The following is a 21,637-nucleotide window of genomic DNA, read 5'->3' as shown; positions in this document are numbered from 1 at the left end:
GGGAAGTGACAGAGCAACTTAACTGGAGGGTCCCATGGGATCAAAGTTGCTGGATTTGGCCTGGGAAGAATGCTAGAAGTAAGCAAGGATCAAATGGAAGGTGGCTAGAAGCAGGATGCTTAAAACTGAGATTCCACAAGTGGTTATTGTTAATGGCAGTCTTGGGTCTGACCAAACAGTGGGTGGCTGAGAAGAAGTGAAAGAAATGAGGAAGTCAAAAAAGTGTAAAGGTAGATTGTTGAACAAACTACCAACAGGATACCAAAGTCACCCAACACATAAATCAATCACACAGGGAAGATTACAGTTAGGAGAAGCAAGTGAGCAGCTTCTTTATCTGGCTCCCTTGTTCACTCCTCGCTAGCAGGGCTACTCTTGTTCTCCAAATGGTACTGACAGTGAAAAGTATTAATGCTTATTAATATATCATTAAGTAATATCTATTACTAAAGGTACAAACAATATAAAATGCTAAAGAAATAAGCATAGCAAATGGTAATGCCATTGTTTACTAAAGATTTAAGTTAATGAGACACTGGAACCTCACTATAAGACTACATTCTGTAAAGAACTTAATATAAGGCTTGTATCTCATTCTAGACTCCTTGCCATAAATTATGTTTAATGATTCCATGGGATATGAACCACAAAGCTGCATTTTAATTATGCTTTACAATAGATACCTGTCAAAAGGAAGAAAGCATGATTTATGGTCAGGTGCCAAATAAGGGATTGATTGAATTAAATGTATTAAGGAATAAATCAAGTGAAAAACTCCAGAGAACATTAAAAATTACTAATAGCCCCACCTTTCTGACCAATGATTCTCAAACTTGGATATCAAAAACTAGCAAAAGAACTTAAAACGAAACAAAAAAACTTAGGAAGACATGCTGTCATTAAGTTGCTCAGTTTTTATTTTGCAAAGTAAAGATTTCTTAAACAAACAAATCAAACCTGACATCTATCACCACCATTTCATATAAAATGTATTTAATAATAAAAGGTAGAAGGACATAATCTCAAAATAAAGGACATTCTTTTGTATTAAATAAACTTGGTTTTATGTACATTGTTAATAGTAAAGGCTTTTTAAGTCAGCTTGCCTGGATTCAAATCCTTGTTCTTCTATTTACCAGCTAGGAGTAACAACAGCAACAACCTCAAAAGGTTATTACAAGGATTAAACATACAGTACTTAGCATTCTTCCTGGCACCTAGTAAGAGCTCATAAATATTGGCTATTAAATAATATTAGCTTATTTTTATTTTCTTGCTGTAAAGGAGTGATGAAATGGAGCCAGACTCTCAACTGGCATGTGAGAATTAGAACTATTAAGTGACTGTAAAGCTTGAAAAAACAAAAAACAAAACCTATTTTGCTTACAAAAATTTTTTCTGAGAGTGACTACTGTGGCCATTTAATACTTTAATGCTATTATCACTTAAATATTGCAAACTATAGTACCCATTCCATTGATGAACATCTAGCTCCAAATTAATGAGCAGTAAAAGATATGGATCACATCATTTTCACAAAGACTTCACTAGTGTTTGGTAAGCCGGGAATTCTCCATGGTTACCTTCTTTCCTCTGGGTATATTACTATCTGTCTCAATCCTGCCTGTTTCTCTTGTGCTGTAGGCAGTCAATTCATATCTATTTCTCAAGCTTTCCAAGCTCATTTAGGGTCAATATGTAGCTCATTCATAAAAGCCAGGCTACCATGATTATCAGTTCCACATGTAAACATCCTTCTATCATCTTCCCCCTGCCTGTCCTATCATAATATGTATATTTCTTTTCCAAAGTTTTCCTTATCTCCCCCATTGCAACCTTTCTCAGAGTCCCCAACTGCCAGATATTAGAAAGCTGCCATGCCCCTTTCTTAGGGAGCACACACCCTGCTCTGTTGGCACTCACCAGGGATGACTTGGTTCTACTGGGATGAACTGGGGCTATTTCTGGGTATGTCATCCAAAAGGGTATTTGCAATGCTAGACTACCACAGCCCATCCTTTGCCTCTTAGTTTGAGATAGATTAGTATAAGATGCCTTCTCACCTCACTTCTAGCTACCACTCTCTCACCTGAATCAGCAATTCTCCCAACAATGTACAAAATGTGTACTACTGTTTTGAGCCTCAGGTGTTGATATCGAGGGGTTATAATCATACAAATTTTGGTGAGGAAAACTTCAAGAGTGTGCTACAAATAGCTTGAAATGATTTCTGATCTAAAAGTCTAAGTGGAATAAGGCCTTACCTAATATAATAAGACTTACTCAGCCCCTCTGATGAAAGTGATACATGAAAATATTTGTTATCTAATACACTAGTTGTAACCTCTTTTCTTAAAATAGCTCCATTTAAAATACACAGCCTTAATTCTGTAATAAAATGAATGAATAGTAATCTTTACTATTTGCAATCTTCCAAACACTATCCAAAAAGTGACAAGTTTGTATCTTGGAAAGCAGTGAAATTTTCTTTGTTTGCTTGGGACTTTATCAGAGGCCAGCTACAATGATGAAAAATTGTCAGTCAACTTTTAGTTATCCAAAAGTGGAATAATGAGAACTAACGCTAATTTTACACAAGAGTGAGCAGAATAATAAATCAGAAGTGATCTCAAATTAGCATCAGGATAAGGAGTGTTTAGTTCATTTTGTAGGCAGCATGATCTATGAAGAGAGAGAAAAATGTGAAGTGGTTTTGAATGATAATTGATGTTTGAAAATTTTTTTAAATATGTTTTTATTGATTTCAGAGAGGAAGGGAGAACATCAATGATGAGAAACATTGATCGGCTGCCTCCTGCACACCCCTACTGGGGATCGAGCCCGCAACCGGGCATGTGCTCTTGACCGGAATTGAACCCGGGACCGTTCAGTCCACAGGCCGGCGCTCTATTCACTGAACAAAACCAGCTAGGGCAATGATAACTGATGTTTAAAGGGAAATCCCAAATAGCTTCCAGTTCAAATGCAGAGATTCACTATGTTTGCCAAAGAGCGAGGCTAGTGGCAAGTCAGGACATATTCACAAGTCTTGCAATCTCTTCAGTTATGCAAACCAGATTTGAATGCTTCTTTTTAAAAAAACACATATTTTATTGATTTTTTACAGAGAGGAAGAGAGAGGGATAGAGAGTTAGAAACATCGATGAGAGAGAAACATCAGCTGCTTCCTGCACACCTACTGGGGATGTGCCCGAAACCAAAGTACATGCCCTTGGCCGGAATCGAACCTGGGACCTTTCAGTCCGCAGGCGGACGCTCTATCCACTGAGCCAAAACGGTTAGGGCTGAATGCTTCTTTTTAAGTAGTGCATGCACTTGAAGAAAATACCATCACAAATATTAATATTTGATCTTTCATTTTAAAGTTTGCCTAATTCCAACTTCTCTTAGAATCGTGGTTTAGTTCTATTCAATTTATCATTTTGGTACTATGATATAATTAAGAAAACAGTTCTGAATTTTCCAGCCAAGCAATGAAGACTTGGAGCATAACTTCCATCAACTCATAATGTTTGTTTGTTTCAAAGACAGTCAATCATCATCTAAATCAGGTTATTATCTACATTTGCATAGCTGTGCACTTATCGATTCTTTAAGGAAAGGAAACACTTAAAACTAAAAACACAACTTCTGACCTCATTTGAGCAGTCAGATCTTTGATAAGCCTGACTGGGTATCGTTTTGTCTAGTAGAAACTTGTTGTTGCCCCTCCAGCTGTCAATTACCAAGAGTGCTTTGAGTTCCGTTACAATAAAGGGAGAAGGGCCTAGCAGCTGTGCAAGATGTCTACCACCGGACTGGTCTATACCCAAATTAGTCAACTGAGATTTAATATAGATCTTCTCATTAGATAGTCTAGAACTAAAGATGGGGTATGTGTAGCAACTCTCCAAACTAATCTTTGCTGACGCCCCCACCCTTTTACACTCCCTCCTAGGGTGTGGCCTGGTATTTTGTGAATTCTTGATGACAAAGATCATGCTTCTATTAGCAGGTCTTGCCTTGCTGTCACCTGGCAGCATGTATCTTCATTGGTTTCAGAATTTTACAGCTTTTCCTTTCTTCTTTTTTTTCGTCCATCCCTTAGCTTTAAGCTCATTTTACTTGCTGTTCTACAAGGCCTCTGCTTCAGACTAACCAACATCTTGTCATCTCTAGCAGATAACTTATTATTTCTTTTCCTATACCTGAAACCTCTACTCATACTATCAGTTCATGTTCTTCTGTTCCTCAGGAATCAGCTCCTTAATGAATGACACCTAATGCTGAACACATCTGACTGTGAATACCACCTAGCTCTGATCACATCTTTGGGTTCTCTTCTTCAATATTTACAGTAGTAGTTGTCAAACTTTAACAAGCACCAACATCCAATGGAGCTTGTTAAAATGCAGATTTGCAGGCATCACTCCTAGAAATTTAAATTCATTAAGTCTATAGTGGAGTTGAAGAACCTGAATACTTAATAAGCCCATCCCCAGGTGATTCTAATGCAGGCCAGAGGACACTTTGGAAAACATCATTCATAGTTACAACTGACACTATATTAAATTGCTTTCTAAGAGTCCTTAGGCTCTTATTCGATTTAGTGTATATGTTTTATAGTCTCAAATCATAAGCTAGGAAGAAAACATTTTTTATTCCTCGACAAGTTGTAATTGTAAAACAGCAACGAGCTATTCTAACAAGATAAAAGTTATCAAGAGTAAATGTAAGATTCCTGTACTTGAGTACAACTGGGAGAGATATGTCTTTGTGAGTTACTCAACAGTAATTCAATATGAATCAAGATAGAATGTAGATGTCAAAAATGTTAATGCAACTTCAGTCTGCATTAAGAGAAGACTGATGTTTTGAACAAAGGATGGTTATTTCTGGTCTATTTTAAACAGGGACCACACTTACAGTACTCAAACTGATTTCTGGGTTTCACAACTTAAGATGAATATAAACAAAAGTTCAGAAAAATATGAATAGAATGGTAAAGGACTAAAATTCAAGTTACAAAAAGATTGGCTGGAGGAACCAACCAAGTTTGGAGATTTAGTTTAGAGAAAAGACAAATCTACAAGGAGTTTATTCTGGACAAAGTAATATCTTCCCAAACCTAAAGGGCTTTCATAGGGAAGCAGGGTGATCCTTGTTCTGTATGGTCTTAGGGGGAGAATTGGAGTGTGTAGTAGAAGCTGTAAGTATATCCATCCTACCTTAACTAAGGAAGATTCAACTTAAACCTCTAGTTGTCCAAAGAATTAGACTGCAGCATTCAGAGAGAATGATTTTCCTGTCACTGGAGGAATTCAAGCTTAGCCTAATCAACTTGGCAGAAGTTATTCGGCAGATATGGAGAGGAAATTCAAATGAAAGACAAGTATGTGAACTAAATGACTTTTATGATCCCTTACATAAAAGATTCTACAATTCTTCTGATATTCTCTGACTGAACCAGATAGTTTTGCAAAGTGCGCTTTGAAATATTCTAGGATGGGAATAAAGGGGACTGAAGACTAGTAAGATAATAAGGAGGCTATTGCTATAGTTTAAGTATAATTTACTGAGGCTATGAAAAAGAAAAAAGGAATGATCTAAAAAACAAAACAAAAAAATTAGGAATATTCAAGACTGCATTTGAGAAACACAAGCACACATAAATATAGCCAACTGATCCTGGTCAAAGGAGCAAAGACAGTACCAATGGAGCAAAGATAGTCTTTTCAACAAATGGTTACTGCCGCCCTGGCTGGTGTGGATCAGTTGGCTGGAGCATTGTCCAGTGCACAGAAGGGTCGTGGGTTTGATTCCCAGTCAGAGCACATACCCAGGTTTCCAGTTCAATCCCTGGTTGAGGCGTGTACAGGAGGCAGCCAATCGATGTTTCTATCTCACATCAATGTTTCTCTTTCTCTCTCACTCTCCCTTCCTCTCTCTAAAATCACTTTAAAAAACAAACACACATATCCTCGGATGGGAATAAAAAAAGTGGTTACTGGCAGAATTGGACACCCACATGAGAAAAAAATATATTAATTAGACACAGATCTTACGTACATCACTAATTTAGTGTTCCAATTAGCAATTCTCCAACAAGCAATTGTTGAGATTTGAGAATTCTCAAATCACTCCAATAGGCAATTCTTGGAACACCAGCTGGGTGTCTGATAATTCAATTTAATTTTGATAATATCTACCGGGAGATAACATCAGATTCCATAGGTTGTGGGCTCAATCTTACATGGCAAAATATATCCCCTACCTCCAACTTCAGATGTCAGACTATTTATTACCTGTGCTTCTGACTGACTGGCTATAGACTGGAGGTTCCAATAACCTCCTGCTTAGCAACTCAATTCAAATGTCAGTCCCATTGTTACCTTTGCTTCTGATGAACTTGCTATGAATTAGAGGTTCCCATTAATTTGCTAAATCAGCTCACAGAACTCAGAGAAAGATTGGTTTATTATAAAATAACTCAGGAACAGCCAGATGACAGAAGCATAGGGCAAGGTACAGGAAAAGGCTGCAGAGCTCCATGCCCTCTCCAAGCACCACTCTCCCCGCACCTTCACATATTCAATCCAGAAGCTCGCTGAACCCAGTCCTTTTGGGTTTTTCTGAAGGCTGTTTTACACAAGCATGAGTAATTAAATCGTTGGCCATAGGGACTGAAGGTAATCTTTAGCCTCTCTCCCTTCCTCAGAGGTCAGGGAGTGGGACTAAAAGTTCTAATCACAGAAATGGCTCCACTGGCAACCAGCCCCCATCCTTAGGTGCTTTCCTACAGACTTATTATTATTTTGTTTGTTTGTTAATACTCACCCAAGAATATGTTTTCCATTGATTTTTAGAGAGAGTGGAAGGGAAGGATAGAAACAGAGAGAGAGAAATTTCGATGTGAGAGAGACATATCCATTGGTTGCCTCCCATATTCGCCCAGACAGGGCCGGGGACTGAGCCTGCAACAGAGATATGTGCCCTTGACCAAAACTGAACCCTTGACCCTTCAGTCCGCAGGCCAATGGCCAACCACTGAGCAAAACTGGCCAGGGCCAATGGACATATTATTAACATAAGACTACCATGATCACTCTCAACACTTAGGAAGTTCTATGTGTTTTGGGAGCTGTGAGTCAGAACCTGTGGATGAAAACCAAATATATATGAGAAATATAATTTGGTCAACTGATTCAATCTTTAGACTATGATAATAAACTATCATCTTTCTCTCCTATGTTGACACAGTATCTAGCTGGAACCATTACCACTTCTAAGACAAATCTGAATTTTGAACGGCTGTGTTCTATATCATTTAGTATCACATATGGTCAGTCTTCTATAGCCAGATAAAGAAAAATCAGACTACAGAAAATCTGTAACTATGTAAAGTGAGTCTTCCCTATCTTTTTCTAAGCTCATCACAGCCACAATCAGTTGCCTAAAGGAAGAGTTGCAGAGGAAGCCAAAGTAATCAGGTAGCAGACAGAAAAGTAAGAGCCAATAAAGAGAAGTTTCATGGAAAGAAAAGTCCAGTAAAAGAAAAAAGTGTCAGGCAAAAAAGTTGTTGTGGATCACCATGGAAATGTCCCTGGAATGCACTAAAAATCTGCAATTTGGATAATTCTCCTACGTATATTTGAGATTTGACTGAATTTATCTGATGTGTGGATTAGCAGCATACTAATTATAGGTTTATCCTATAGTAACCATTAATTATCAAAAGGCATTTAAGTCGTGCTAAGTTTTCTCCCTCATGACAGGATTCTAGATAGATTTTTTAAAATCAAAGCACTTCTAAAAAATTATATCACTGTGAATAAACTCGAGTAAATACATGTACTAGTATAGACAGTATAGAAGGTACAGATGTGTGTGTCTTTATATATCAGTTTTCAGTCACTCTGGAATAAAAATAGGACTCAAAACTATTACTTGCCCAGAGAAAAGATACTGTGTTAAAGCCAGAGGTATTAGTGAAGAACTCAAAGTCACATATAAATCTCTTGAGTATTGAATACATTATCTATAGTAACTTTCAATCTCAAATTTCACACTATTAGTAAAATGGTATAAGGGATTTACTGCTGTCTACTCTAACTTCTTTGAAAAACCTGAAAGAATATAATGTTAATTATTAAAAAGTTTCTTGCAGGGTTTTGCTTCGTTTTGTTTTAAAAATTTAAATTATGGACATATTATCAAAGGTAGATTGCTCCAAGTAACAAATCAGATTGAACTCCGAGAAAAGTCTTGATGAATCATGGTAGAAGTACTCTCCTAAATAATTTTTTTTTAGTTCTGGGCAGCATTTTGCTAACATTATTGCTCATTCTTTCTTTCACTTCCCTTCCTCCGACATCCTATTCTCTATTGTGTCTATCAAGATGGTTGTTGTTTTTCCAAGTCAGTATTTCACATATAAGAAACTGACAAGATTTATAGAAGCGGTGGAACATTTATCAGCTCCTCACTGATGGAATGTGATAAAAAGTAAATATAAATCAGCCAAGGTATGAGTTCACAAATTTAAAAAAATATTTCCAAGTGTCCCCTTGACTACCTTATCAACAAACACTGTTCAAAACGGGTAATTACAAAACAGCATAATATAAGGCATGTTAACTGTTTTCAACAGCAATAAAAGTTTAAGATAAGAGAATATATCTAAACATTTGATTAAAGTAAATGGATTAAAGATTTCTGCCTTCTACAGAGCTATAGCACCTTTTGGCAATATAACAATACCAATCACATACCATCTAGAAAGTGTTTGATAGTGAGCCAGGTACTGTGTTAGAAAATTTATACACATTAATGCTATCCTGACAATAAACTTTTAAAATAAATAACTATGCAGGTGGAGGTACCAAGGCTCACAGAATTTAGGGTCCAAGGCCCTAAGTATTAAGAGGATCAGGGCTATACAAGTGACAAGTGGTAATGGCCGACTCAAAGCCAGCTTTGTTTGTTGTGCCCAAGAGTCTTCTTACTGCTGAGGAAGAGATACTAATTTACCATTACAGGGCTTATTTAGATAAAATTTTGCTAATGCTGTTTATCTTTTTGAAAGATAAAATGTTATCAATATATTCTTTCATGATACATTAAGAAAAAAGTCACAGAATGGTGACTTGTGTTGTTCTCTTTAAACAGAAAAATAAATCTATACATTACAGAGTTCACACAGTCAAAAACACATATGTATATAAATACTTAGAAAGAGGTCTGAAAAGAATCCTGCCAAACTCTTTCCAGTGATTACCTCTAGGAGAGGGAGTAAAATTGGGGTGGGTAAAAGGAAGGGAGATATCAATTTTCACTCTGCATATCTGTGTTATTTTATGAGGATGCATTACTCTTATAATTTGTAAAATAGAAAACACACATGTGCATGCACGCACGCACACACACACACACAGACACTACACACACACACTACACACTATACTGACCTGATGCCTTTAATTTTGAACACTGTTTTTACAGCACCCATACATAAGAATGGCATTTCCCATTGAAGCAGACAGTAGGTGACAAGAACCTAAGCAAATACTTTTCCCCTTATTTCTGGAGTCTAGCTCTATTTCAAATCAATGCAAGAGGTCTTTCCTAGATTAAGAAGGAATCTAAAAGGACCTACATAGATTTAGTAATGAATTATAAATACCTGCTGTGACTTTTAAAGGATGTGCCTTGCCCTAGCTGGTTTGGTTCAGTGGATAGAGCATCGGCCTGCAGACCGAAGGGTCTCAGGTTTGATTCCGGTCAAGGGCACATGCCAGGGTTGTGGGCTCAATCCCCAGTAGGGGATGTGCAGGAGGCAGCCAATCAATGATTCTCTCTCATCATTGATGTTTCTCTCTCTCTCCCTCTCCCTTCCTCTTTGAAATAAATAAATATATATAAAAAATATATATAAAGTAGTATCATATATAATACATATATATATATATATATATATATATATATATATATATATATATACACACACATATGAATGATACTACTTTGGGATGTGCAAATAATAGTGTTGTTCCCAAGTACACTGGAAACATATTGAGAGCAGGAGGTGGTCTAACTGTCAAAGTGTTCTACAGCTGAGGTTAATCAAGTTCTTGGCATTTATTCGTTTCTTAAAAATCCGTATGAGCAGGCACCATGCCAGGAGCAGAAAATATACTAGTGACAAAATGAGCAAGGTTTCTTCTTCTGGGGGTACAGACATGGGGAGAAAAGTCTGGAATACAGACATGTAATGAGCAATTATATTACAATGTAATAATGCATAAAAGAACATATGGAATTATTGGAACACAGAGGAACAACACTAAAGCCAAAAACACCCTGAAAAAAGCTGCAGCCTAAAGGGAGGAGTTAGATAAAAAGATGGTGAACGAACAACCTTGGATATAGAAGCAGGTAAGAGACAGTAGCATGGCAAATTAGAGGACCTGAAAATAGCACAGGCTGGCTGGAACCCAGAGCAGTGGCTGAACCCAGAGCATGGGGGAGGGGCACAGGTTGGCAGACGGGAAAGTTTGGCAGGGGCCAGACCACATAGAGCTTGTAAGCCATGGAAGGAGTTAAGGAGAGCTACTAAAGAGTTTTAACCCGTGGAGTGACAGGATCAGACTTGCCTTTTTATAAAAATCGCTCCAGTTACAGTGTGGAGAATGGATTAGAGAAGGGCAAGGCTGAAGGCTTAGGGAGCAATTCAGGCAAGAGATAATGGTGTCCTGAAGGAAGGTAGTGGTGGGGGAGATGGAGAGAACGGGGAAGATTTGAGATATTGAGGAGACTGCAGCACTGACACTCTATTGTGTGACTGACTGGAAATGGGAGGTGAGGGGAACAGAGGAGTTATGGAAAGTTTTCAGCTAGATCATTGCCTGAGATAGACAACATAGAGGTAGAAGCATGTTTAGGGAAAATGGATGGGGGCAGTTGAATGAGTTTAATTTTGAACTCCCTTTGTAATCATGAGATAGCCATATGCTGATAAATATCCAGAGCTCTAAACCGAGACTGAGATAGAATATGCATCTTTGAGAGTGAATGACATAAAGATACCAGCCCTAACCGGTTTGGCTCAGTGGATAGAGCGTTGGCCTGCGGACTGAAAGGTCCCAGGTTCAATTCCGGTCAAGGGCATGTACCTTGGTTGCAGGCACATCCCCAGTAGGAGGTGTGCAGGAGGCAGCTGATCGATGTTTCTCTCCCATCGATGTTTCTGACTCTCTATCCCTCTCCCTTCCTCTCTGTGGAAAATCAATGAAGTGTGGTTTTTTTTTAAAAAAAGATACTAATTGAAGCTACAGATACATGTGATCAATTTTGGAGAAAATAATTAGAGTGAGGAAGAATAGGTCTTAGACTCCTGAGGAACTCCAACATGGTAAAGGACACAAAAGAGACTGAGAAGGGACAGCCAGAGAGGTAAAGGAAAATCTGAAATCCCTACAGTGAGAGAAACCAAGTAAAGAGGAAATTTCAAGAGTGGTCAACAGTGTGTGTGTGTGTGTGTGTGTGTGTGTATATATATATATATATATATATATATATATATATATATATAACAGTATATATATATATATATATATATATATATATATATATATGTATATATGTGTATATATATTATTGGCCCGGTGCAAAAATTTGTGAATGGGGGGAGAGGGGGTTGGGGGGCGTTCCCTCAGCCCAGCCTGCACCCTCTCCAATCGGACATCCCTCTCACAATCTGGGACCGCTGACTCCTAACTGCTCACCTGCCTGCCTGCCTGCCTGATTGCCCCTAACTGCCTCTGCCTGCCTGCCTGATCGCCCCTAACTGCCCTCCCCTGCCAGCCTGATCTCGCCCCCAACTGCCCTCCCCTGTCGGCCAATTTGGTTCTGATTGGTCGGTTTCTATGCCAGTCAGCGTCAAAAGCTCTGCCTCCTAGGCAGCCACTGGCTCCTCACAGTTCACCCAGATTTGGTTCTGATTGGTCAGTTTCTATGCCAGTCAGCATCAAAAGCTCCACCTCCTAGGCAGCAATTGGCTCCTCACAGTTCACCCAGATTTGGTTCTGATTGACTGGTTTCTATGCCAGTCAGCATCAAAAGCTCTGCCTCCTGGGCAGCCATTGGCTCCTCACAGTTCACCCAGATTTGGTTTTGATTGGTTGGTTTCTATGCCAGTCAGTGTCTCTGGGCCTATCTCCGGGTCTGATCAAAGAGGCGGGGCTGATAAGCAGCCCCCACAGAGGCCTGGAGAGAAACAGAAGCCCGGCTGCTGGCAAAGCCTGGAAAGAGAGAGGCAACGGCTGATCAACAGCTGCCTCGGAGGCTGCGGATCAGACCCTGCCTCTGTCTTTGGGCTTCTCTCTGGGCCTGAACCGTAGCCCCCTCAGCAGTCAGTGCTGGATCACCATGGCAAAGTAAAAACAAAACTAATTGGTGGCTATATACCAATTAGCTGGACACAGTTGCGTCTTGTACACTAGAAAGTCTTTTACAAAATAATCGTCTTAGAGCAACAGAAGACCAATGTTCAGTTACTTTAGCAATCTCCTCCTGTTTTCTCAATGATTATTTTATTTTAACATGTATGTTCCATCTCTAAGTTGACAGTTCACTTAAAACAGAGCTTCTGAGGGGTATCAAAAAGCACATGAAGAAAGTGGACTAGAGTTATTAGACATTACAGTCCTACCACCAACTCTTCATGTCTCTTTAACTCATGACAATCTGAATACATCAGATTACTAGAAAAGTAACTTATTTATAAAACCTAGTGTCTTATAGAGTTCATTCACTCTCATATATTGAGTACTTAAGCTTCTTACTCAAGGCCAAGGTACTGATTTTTGCCATGTTCAAGTTCCAGAAAAACTGCCAGAGATAAGAAAAATAAGAAATCCCAATTAAGACAGTTTCTCTACTCAAACTTTAAAACCTGAACAGATAAAGAGATCTTTATGCTTTCAATCAGTGTTCTCACTGCCTTGGCAAAAATCTGAGGTTTTGGAAAATGCCTCTAATCTAAAAAGAAGAAGAAGGGAGGAGTAAAGGAGAAGAAAGACAAAGGAGGAGGAGGTGGTTTAACTATTTAGCAGAGGAAAGTTAAAACAATTGTCTTGTCTGACATCTAAATACAAAGATCAGATTTCTGTAGTTATAACTACCTCTACATACACTCACTATGTAGAATTCTAGCAAATTACTAAAGTACTGAATAACTTCTGAATGCTAAGGTTGTCATTTATACTAGTAAATGCATATAGGAAATGGTAGGGGGTGAGGCCAGAACTATAGACCTTCAGTGTTTTCACAATTCCTCTTCTCCTTTTCATACCCCAAACCTATTATGGCTAAGTTCTCAGAACCTTTATATATGAAAAGCTTTGTAAATATCTGATAATTAGAGAGAAAAGGCAAAAGTGGAACAATATCATCACAGGCTATTCTCTGACATAAAATTCAAGGCTTTACTGACTACTCAATTCTTAGTTTCATCTTTCAGTATCTGGAGAGGCAGTTCAGAATACAGACTCTGGAACCAGACATCCCTGGTTTCCAGTCCAAGCTCTGGTAACTTACTATTTGTACAAACTTAGTAAATAATTTTCTTTTCCTGCTTTGGGGTTCCTGAGCCAGGAGAACCAAGTTCTAGTACCGGTTCTGCCTGTGATTTGCTTAGTGACCTTGGGCCATAGTTTTCTGCACCTGTAAGGAATTGCCATCAATGCCCTGGGAATGCTTTTCCCCTCCAAGGAAACTTCATGAAGGGAACGAGACACACCTATTCCCCTGCTCCCTTGCTGTGCTGACAGTGGAGCTACCAGGAGAGAGAAATAGCCTGTGATAATATCTTTTTGTTTGTGTTTTTAAATACACAAGTAGAAATCTAGTATCACAGTAAAACACTCAGAGGTACGCAGAGTAAAAGAACAAAAATTTCTCCTTTATTTCCCACCCTAACTTCCTTTTCACAGGAGTAAACAACTTTTTTTTTCAGTTCAGCCTGTGTCTGTAGAGACTTTTATAATGCATTTACTTTTATGGTTTTTTTTCATAAAGCAAATATATCTGTGTATTTAGAGCTATATCACTTTAAGATTTGCTCCACTGTATTCCATAATGAGGATAGGAGAACGTAGCACAGTTTATTTAATCATTTCTTTACTAGGTTCAAATTTAGACTTCAATTTTATAGTGACCAAATTATTGGTCTATACATAACTCAACTATAGTTGCCAGCAAGTCTAATCCATTGGTGACACTACAGACAATTCTGCATCCCCAAAAGATTTTTCTCTAAAATTTGTCTATAAATAAAAAAATGCCAGCTGCATTTGCATATAATTTGACTCTGAGATATAGGCACAGCCACATTATTTCTATTCAAGTGTAAGTAAATTCAATTTTTAAAAATTAAATCCAATGGGAAAATTAATTCAAGGTTAAAAATTTCAATTTATAGAAAGGTACCAATAGTATTTTTTTTATTTTTTTATTTTTAGAATGTATGCTTGATCTCTAAATTCTACTGTAGAGATTTTGGAAATCACAGGGTCATAAGCCATTTTCTTCTAATTAAAAAAAGAACTTCATACATTTCCCAACCTGCAGTTAGAATTAGTAAATTATTAAACTGTTACAATCCTCATATCCAAGTATCATCTATAAGTTCTTTGTGGAAAACCAGACGGGGGAAGTTTTGCATCTCTAACCAGCGAGCAATTGCTTTCTTTTGCTTTCCTAATAAATTACAGGCAGACTTGAACAGATGTCAGGTTGGCATTCAAAACCTAAAATATAGCTGAAAAGCAAGTTATGACTAATACAAGGGAAAAAAATGAATGTCAGAAAGCTTCATTTTTTTCTTCTTTTTTTCAAATTTCAGATAAGCTCTTTAGCCTTAGGGTTCCTTTTACAGAGCCCTGGAGTTCGGCTAGATGTCTTAACCCCCATTTAAATTGCAATCTCTGCTCATGAGTGGGGGTGTGAAAATGCATTTTAAGAGTGTCAGTGTTTATGTTAATCTTAGCAAGAACTCCCTCTCTCCCTAATATGGCATGTTCAAAACCTTAGCGCTCCTTCTTCCACTCTATTTTATTTGCACTGTTCTTAGCATCTGAAAGATGTCTGCATGTGATTGAAAGGCTCCTTATCTCTCTCAGCAGTTCTACTTCATAGAGTAACAGCAGTCTCAAATATGATAGCAGAAAAGAGTTGCTTTCCTCTAGAATTTCAAAAGAAACCTTAAAAATACAGATTGAAAGTGGGCTTAGAGAGGGAGGCACAGAGGAAAGGGGACCAAAAAGAACACACTGTCTGTTTGGAAGAATGGGGCATAAGATCATAACAAGTGGCTTTCCTCCCCACTTGGTGGCCTGGATATCTACAAGGTATAGATCGACCAAAGGACAGTATGAGGCTTGAAGATTTAGTGTTTCTACACCCTTTTCCTTCTAGCTCTAAAATGGATAACTTCTACCAAAGCCCCTTTCCTTGGATACATGTGAACCTAGTCCTAAAATTACATTAAGGGATGCTAATTCTTTAACAATTATTCCACTGTTCTTTGAACAAGATTTGTGTGTGTGTTTTTTTCCTCTCTGACATTTACAGTTTAGAGGTAATTGCCAGAGGTGCTGAAAAACAAAGTTTCTTTGCAGAAACTATCTTTGCCAACAAAAGAGCTACAATGAGAACTGAGGAAATCAATCGTTTATCCTGAGCACGCTCCAAAACTGCATGCAAAGGACTAAATGTGGCAAATGTATATATATGTTCAGTTGACATCTGAGTATTCTCATGGACAGCAATCAGCTGTTGAGTTTATTCACCTGTACTTCCAGATACTGGTTCTTGATGCCCATATTTCTACCCTGGCACTCAAAAGGTGTTTCTATTATCCCACAAAGTAGGATTTGAGGTCATTGGTAACTAAACATCCATCATTAAAGGGCCTGGAGGATATTCTGACTAAATAGTTATTTGGTATTCACTAAATGCAAGATATAGGACTAGTTTTCTTGTGAATGCTTTTATATACTTCCAAGGAAGAACTGCCCTACAGGGGTTTGGGTGAGTCCAACTGCTACAGACAAGGAAAATGTACATAGTTACACTGATGAAAACAACAACAACAAAAACAAAACTGATATTCCCCCTAAGTAATCCCTTTTCCTATTTCTACACACAGCCTTTCTTCCTCTGTCTGTAGGACGGGAAGTGACTTCCTTTCCCCCTTTAAGGCGTTCCTTAATTAGAATTCTATAAAAATATTTTAACAAAAACAGCAAGGTATATATTACATAATTGGAAGTACTTCAAGAGAGAAACTAAAAGACTGGAAACTAACATAACAGTAGGTTTTGCAGTTGCTCGTATGAAAAGTAATACAATAAATAATGCAAGAATAAATTCTGTTTTGCATACTCATAACTATAAACCTACTTTTGCCCCATCCTGTATAGGACACTTATTTCATGTATATTACCTCATCTGATCCCCAATTTTGTTCATAACTGTGTGTCTCTCTCTGGTTAGTCCTTTTGTCTTCCTACATCTCATCAGTAACATTCTGCATGTATCTAAACTATATTTTCAATTTTAAAAGAAACATGAAGTTTTACAAGCAAAAAAGAAAGAACTATATTACCTAGAAGCATAATTATCAGTCTCATAAACATGACACGATAGAATTCTAAATTTATCACTTTTTGAGCTTCCAACTTTGATGTACAGGCAAAAAGATCCATTTAGTTAAGATTCCTGTTTGCAAAGTAGACATAACTCTAGACTTTCATGGTAAAGATAATGATTTGGTCTCAAGCCAAAAGTAAAAAAGTTCTCTGCTTAAATCAAAACAAAACAGCCCCATAATTATTCTTTTCTAATCATTGTTTTTTTCATTTGAATTGATTTAACTAATCATACCCAGTGTCCAACTGGATCCCACAACCATACAGGTTTATCTATTTAGTTAACCAAGAGTAAGCAAAAGAATCAACCAATTTTGTTTCTACCTGGCAGGGTAAAAGAACAGGTATATATAAGAAGGACTTATATAGCATTATTTTATATTTTATCTAAAAGTAGCAATTTGTATTTTTATATACCTTTACCACCGCCTAATGCGAACTTTATAACCACACTATTCTTAGAGTGCAATAAGTCCTCAAAATTAAAAGTAAAAAAAGCCTCTATTGGAAAATAGGGAATGACACATGCATAGCAAGAGAATTATTTCAAAGCCATTTTAACATTAAAATAAGTAGCTTTAGGACACTGAGAATCTTTATTCAGAATAAAGACAATGTCTTTCAATCCAGCTCAAAAGCCAAGGTAGCTTTATATTTACTCTTGTTTAAATCAAATTTATAGCATATGCTTCTTGATGGGGAAAAAGCCATGAAGAGAAAAGATATATTACTTAAAAAACAAACAAACACTGACAGAACTTTTTTTTTGTCTAATTAAATTAGTGTAAAAATATTAGAAAAATAAGTACATAAGAAGAGCTCTGGATAGTAGCACTCAAACAAAATTCAAATCCATGGTCCTTAGTCAAAAGGCATGTTAATAAAAACAAAAGCATACTATTATAATTTAATTGGTTTCGATATGGGTTGCAGAAACACAGACTAAAGTCACTCAGAATGCTGTTTCTGTTCTGGTTTAATTTCAAATTCTTTGACAGCTGGCAAAATCACAAATCAACCAATATGAGTTTTACTCCTTTATGAACTACCTAACTCAGATAGAGGCCTCAATGAGCAGAGTTTAGATAATGCACAAACACAAAACTATAGTGTCTGAGCCGAAACCGGTTTGGCTCAGTGGATAGAGCGTCGGCCTGCGGACTGAAGGGTCCCGGGTTCGATTCCGGTCAAGGGCATGTACCTTGGTTGCGGGCACATCCCCAGTGGGAGGTGTGCAGGAGGCAGCTGATCGATGTTTCTCTCTCATCGATGTTTCTGGCTCTCTATCCCTCTCCCTTCCTCTCTGTAAAATATCAATAAACTATATTTAAAAAACAAAAAAAAAAAAAAACAAAAAACTATAGTGTCTGAACAGCTGAATCCTCCATAGTGTCCAATGGTGAGAAAATATTCATAACATAGTTTAAAAGTATGGCTGTACGGCTTTACAGAAGCAGTTATTTTTCTGCTTGTTGGCTGGATAGTATAATGCTCAAAGAAATAGAATCATTAGACTCTTTCTATATCAGAGCTTGCTCTTGAAATTTAGAAAAAATATTCTACAAGAATAAATTACAACATTTGAAATCCTTTTATCTCTGCCTATACTTACAATATACTTAAATAATATTTTCATATCTTGATCAAAAAAGCTTTATGGATTATGCCTCAAATTATACATTGCCAAGATAGTGAACTATCATGCTTTTTACTATTTTCCAAATTAAAATTGTTTTTTTATGGACTTTGCCTTTGTATCTTTCAGATAAAAAAGTATGTTATTGCCATTTCAAGGTGTATAAAATTCAGGTGATGAGGGTCTCTGTCATTTTCTCTTAATCCAATTCCAAATTCGACCTTTACCCAGTGAACAGGTGTGTGCTACGCCTGTAATTTATCAGAGTGAGCAACCAGGCAGAAAAGCTACCAACAATAGGAGGCTAATGGAACCAAGCCCTTAGTGCCTAGAAAGCAGTTCTTATCCCCACCATTATGAATATACTTTATCTCCCAGTAGCAATTGAAAGATAAAGAATGATGGGGGTGAGAGGAGTAATATATTTGTATTCCTTCAGTTTTTTTTTTTGGATACTGTTTTTATACTAATAGTCTGCCAGAAGCTGTTATGTTATAAATTCCTTTCTGAGGTATTCTGTGGCTCACATTCCAATCCAACTTATAATATGGATATGAAAACAGTCATGACAGCATTTCCACTAGGGCAAATAATGCCACTTCACACAGATAAATTAAATAAACCTTCAAGAAGTGATAAATGAATAGTGCATTTTTTTGTATGTAATATGGAAACTCCTATGAATACCCTACATTTATCTTATTGGATCAAACTTACCAAACATAAAAACATACCAAGTATCCATTTACTAAGTATGAAGATGTACTAATTAAGTAATGCAACAGCACACTACAAAGAAGCAGCAGCTAATATTAGAAAATGCCCACAGTCTAATAGATAATAATTATCCAGCAGGGTAAATCTGACCCATAGTGTACCTTTAGAGTGGGGTGAAATTTTTAAATATTCCCTATGCAAAACATTAAAATAACTGAATAAAATGATATATCTACATATGTACAGTAGAAAAACAGACCTGAATAAGTAAATAAATGAATAAATTTAAAAAGCGGAGCAAAACCACAAATATTTCTATGATTTCTCCATATATTTAAAATGTAATTTAAAAACTTCTAACTTGTCAAAGATTTTTTAGGGAAAAATTTTTTTAGAAGAAGTTAAAAGAGAAAAATACTTTGGAAGGTCTGAAGAATAATTTTAAAACATTACTGAAAAGAGACTTCATGACATTTATTTTTAAAAACAATATAAGGTTTTATCAAGTTCTCCCTTTTAAACTCACCCATCTGTTCCACAATCTCTGGAGGAAACACTCGGGAAGCAAATGCTCGTCGAAAAATATCTGAAAATTCCTTGTCCAGACCTCCTATTCCCATTTTTTCAAAGTTCCAGTCAGGATTGATGATAGACTGGCGATTTTCCTTGGTTTTAGCTTTGCCTGTGTTAAACAAAGATAATCAAATGTGAAACAAGAACTTCATCAGTAAGTATAAAAAGACAGACAGAGCTCATGGGGCATCCTCAATGAACAAAGAAAGGCTACCCTTATACAAAGATGAACAACATGCTCTTAGCTGATTTTCTAATAAGAATGAATTTTGCTATGTTAACTATTTTGTCTGGTCCCCCTTTAGGGTCAGTAAAAAACTTTCAAAATGACTAGCTAAACTCATGCTGTGGTCCGTTTGTAATCAATCCATGGAATCCTAACCAAGTTAACTAATTTGGTTGATTAGAAGAAACACCATGTGCATATCTGATGAAGACAACACCAGCTGCCAGAAATATAACTGAAATCTAGCAGTCCCTCAAGGCTCCTAAGGCCAGTGTGTTTAAAAATACATGTATTTATCTAGATTAAATTTATAATTGAGTATATGAACCTCTCAGCCTGGGAAGATGCACTGAATAAGTTTAGTGTCTTATTAGCTTTTCTTCACTTGTACATCAAAGTCTAAAATCATGCTAAAGTCTTTAATGATTTCAAAATTTGTGTTTTCAAATTCTTTCAGACACAAATTATTTCACTTAAATGTTATAGTGCCACCTAAAGTAACTCCAGAGAATCACATTAACTATCACAAATACAAAGAATAAAAGTGCCTTGGAATACATTACTATACATAAAAAAGTAATATTGTAGGTTTTATTAAATTAGGGAAGAAAAGGTTGCATTAGGAAAAGTTTATCTTAAACAATAGTTATATGGTTAGAGTTTTGTGGACTTAACATTTCCTTTACAAAGCTACGGAAAATACTTTTCTTACACTCTACTGCCCTCTTGTGGCCAAACTTACTGTATGCTAAATCACCACAATTTTATTTTCCAAAGGGAAAAACCTATCAATCACACCTTCGCAAAAATTACTTAGAAATACCTACACAGTATGAAAGTCACGCAATTCCCTTGAGATAACAAAAAAGTGTACAAAACATAAAATACACTGTGGAAATATATTTGATCAGTAACAGGAGATTTTGAGTCCAGCCAGGATGGCTCAACCAGGAGGTCACGGTTTAACTCCCCGTCAGGGCACATGCCTGAGTCGTGGGCTTGATGCTGGGTAAGGGGCATACAGGAGGCAGCCGGTCAATGATACTCTCTCATCACTGATGTTTCTATCTCTCTCTCCCTCTCCCTTCCTTTCTGAAATAAATAAAATATATTTTAAAAATAACAGGTTTTAATATATCCCACACCCATAAAATGACGTTATATAGTTATTAAAATTAATGTTGAAAGGTGTATTTATTAAGATGGTTGAAATATGTTAATCAGAAAGAATAAATTATAAAATAGTATGAAAACAGTAAAATTTAAAATTTTTAAAGTTGTGTGAGCTGTGTTTGGGTGTCTATCCATATTTTATAAAATAAATATTTTACTTTATAATTAAGAAAAACAATAAGAGGGAATAATAATTTATGAATAAAAAAAGGCTACACATTCCAAGAAAATTAAATAACCTTGGATATGATAGTATGCAACTAAAGAAAATTCTCTACTTTCTATTGGAGTAAACATCAACTTAGTTATTAATAAAAAATAATAATTGTTATAAAGTTAATGGCATTATTATTCTGGTGAGTTACTCTTTTTTTTTTTTAATATATTTTATTGATTTTTTACAGAGAGGAAGGGAGAGGGATAGAGTTAGAAACATCAATGAGAGAGAGACATCGATCAGCTACCTCCTGCACACCCCCTACTGGGGATGTGCCCGCAACCAAGGTACATGCCCTTGACCGGAATCGAACCTGGGACCCTTCAGTCCGCAGGCCGACGCTCTATCCACTGAGCCAAACCGGCCAGGGCATGAGTTACTCTTCT

At 36.8% G+C, this 21,637-nt stretch overlaps 1 protein-coding gene across 2 annotated transcripts in view; it reads right to left on the bottom strand.

Annotated features, from left to right (window-relative positions):
• Window positions 1–21,637, bottom strand: part of NSF (N-ethylmaleimide sensitive factor, vesicle fusing ATPase) — a 130,043-nt gene that overhangs the window by 81,777 nt on the left and 26,629 nt on the right. For both annotated transcript variants that reach the window (XM_080678926.1, XM_080678925.1), the window contains exon 8: window positions 19,589–19,744. In XM_080678926.1, the coding sequence (XP_080535052.1) occupies window positions 19,589–19,744 (156 nt within the window). The remainder of the gene's footprint in view (window positions 1–19,588; window positions 19,745–21,637) is intronic.

Source organism: Plecotus auritus (assembly GCF_963455305.1).
Source record: "Plecotus auritus genome assembly, chromosome: 7".
In the NCBI taxonomy this organism is placed as follows: domain Eukaryota; kingdom Metazoa; phylum Chordata; class Mammalia; order Chiroptera; family Vespertilionidae; genus Plecotus; species Plecotus auritus.
The sequence above is the reverse complement of the archived record's forward strand: the minus strand, read 5'-3'. Positions and strand labels throughout refer to the sequence as shown.